This window comes from Seriola lalandi, unplaced genomic scaffold, assembly GCF_002814215.2.
Source record: "Seriola lalandi dorsalis isolate HSWRI2012SDOR001 ecotype SW California unplaced genomic scaffold, Sedor1 jcf7180001958085, whole genome shotgun sequence".
Classification (NCBI taxonomy): domain Eukaryota; kingdom Metazoa; phylum Chordata; class Actinopteri; order Carangiformes; family Carangidae; genus Seriola; species Seriola lalandi.
The window spans coordinates 1-2,401 of NW_019428754.1; the positions used below are offsets into that span (position 1 = coordinate 1).

The window sequence follows — 2,401 nt, forward strand, 5'->3', positions numbered from 1 at the left end:
ACAGCATGAACAGAACATGGCCCAGTGAGTTACACTGTGGGCTACAACATGAGTCCCGCCCCTTAGCTTATATTTTTTTTATTTACATTTTGGAAAATTAAGTTAAAAGTAAGTACGCCGAATTCACTATTAGAAGTCCCGGTTTGCTGTGTATTATCGGTTGTACTGATAACTATCAATATATAACTAACAATACTGAAGAAAACGTAAAAACATGATAATTCTCAGGCAAGTTCTGCAGTCGTTTGTTTGATAAAATATAAAATGTTGGTGTATCAGTTTGTGGGCTGTGGAGCTCATTGTTGCATATACAGTGTGAACCCAGGTTGTGTTAATTAAATTATTGGGAATTATTGTTATATAATGTTGGAAAGTTTAAAAAAGGTGCCTGGTATGATTGTGAAACAGACATGAAAGGATCTCTTAAAGTTTTAACTTGGTGTACCTGCTGTCATTCACTACAAGTTGGATCAGTGACAGATGATACATCAGGATCAGGTCAGGATGATAAAGAAAGCAAAAATATTTACCAGATGTTTTTGTGAAACAAAACTTTAGCACATTGTGTCTGTTTAAGATTTTGCCCTGTAATGTATTTGATTCATACTACTGATTACTTCCTTGATTTACTCTGTAGAAAATGCCAAAAAAAAAAGGTAGAAAGAGCCCAGGGAAACGCAGCAAAAATCTGCAACCAGCTAATTTCTAGCATTTTTACTTAATAAATGACTTAATGAGGATTGATTAATTTTCATAATTGTCATTAGGAGTGGGCTGAAACAATATGTAATGAAGATATATACTGAGACCATATAAATTTGGCTGTCATCAGAGATTTTGCCATTGTTTTGTCCTTGACATCTCTGGCTGTGTTACACCTGTGTGAGCAGTGGTTCTAAACAATCACTGTTTTATTGTCGTATTGAATTTTGGCTTTAATGGCGTAAAGCACCTTGATTTTTTCAGCTGTATATTTCACTGAATTATTCAGAACAGACATTCTTGTCTGGTTCTTTTGTCCATTAACAGTTTAATTGATTTTCCTGGTAATTTACTATATCTATATAGTATGATTTTATATCTCCCGTGCCCAATTGTTGTTGATGAACCTCTGGCTAACATAACAGCTGCAGTCATTTCATTGAAAGTGTTTACATGTGCCGCTTTAACACCCAGTGTGTGGAAGATCCTTCCAAGACAATTCCTCTGTAGCTCAGTTTTATTTCACCAGGCCAGAGCTGTGACATCGTCCAGCTGGCTGCGGTGAGCGGTGGTCACTCACTCAACCTCTACGTCATCCCTCGGAGTCGGATGCAGCGAGGAGCAGCCAAAGTGACTGGCTTCAGGATCCGCAGACAGAAGCTGTACCTCCATCGGCAGCTTGTCCTCACCAACTCCCTGCGAGAGGTCCTGGTCTCCTTCATAGCTTTCCTTCAAATGCTCGGGCACCCGCTTGTCATCGGCCACAACATTCGTCGCTTTGACTGTCCTTTGCTTGCCCGAGCTCTTGATGAACTGGACCTCAGAGCAGAGTTTGAGTCTTCAGTCTCAGGCTGTGTTGACACTCTACCACTGGCCCGTGAGATGCTGAAGGACCGCTGCCTCCAGAGTTTTCGACAGGAGAATCTGGTTAAGGAGCTGTTGGGTGTGAACTACAAGGCCCATGATGCTTTGGAGGATGTGCGGGCGTTGCAGGCTCTGTATAATGTGCTTCAGCCCACACCAGAGCTGGTGTGTAGGCACATGTTTACTCTGGACACCATGGAGAACAAGCCAGCTGTGACAGCCTCCAAAGCTAAAGTGCCCTGTAAGATTCCAGGACAGCGCCCCCTGTGGGAGCACTTCAGACACACAGTGAAGGTCACAGAGAGCAAAGCAGAGGACCAGAATGGATTATAACATATTTTACATCAATAGATTATTATCAGACTGAAACTTTTGAAAATATACTGAGACCATAACTCATCCGACTCCACCACCCTGTACATTTTACACTGTGTGCCACAGTAGAATGAATGAAACCCACTGCTTTACTTTATGACACAAGACAAGACAACAAACTGTCAGTTTCCTTCAATTGTTAATGCTGGAACAAAACTGATGGAACATTAACTTCAAACATGCTTGTCTACTTTAGTGAGTCAAAAGGAAAACAAGACTAGAGACATGAGGGTCTGTTGCTGCTAGATTAGGACTTTCAGCATACATTGGTGAGACTCGTCAGGTGGCTTCTGAATCGGATGCTGTTTCCTACAGTTTATCTTCACTATATAGTTCAGTGACAACAAACAGGCAGGCTGTCTTTGTCCATGAGGAATATTTCTTAAGAAAGAGTCAAGTTTCTGTTTATGTGACTTATAAATGGTGAAAATGTAGATACTGGTGATCTTGTTCCACTTTC

At 41.0% G+C, this 2,401-nt stretch overlaps 1 protein-coding gene across 1 annotated transcript; it reads left to right on the plus strand.

Moving 5' to 3' along the window:
• Positions 1–615: 615 nt before the first annotated feature.
• LOC147820419 (protein PML-like) lies at positions 616–2,391 on the plus strand. Its single transcript, XM_087173965.1, has one exon. It carries the CDS (start codon positions 1,312–1,314, stop codon positions 1,897–1,899), a length of 588 nt encoding a protein of 195 aa, XP_087030091.1. The 5' UTR covers positions 616–1,311; the 3' UTR covers positions 1,900–2,391.
• Positions 2,392–2,401: the final 10 nt, after the last annotated feature.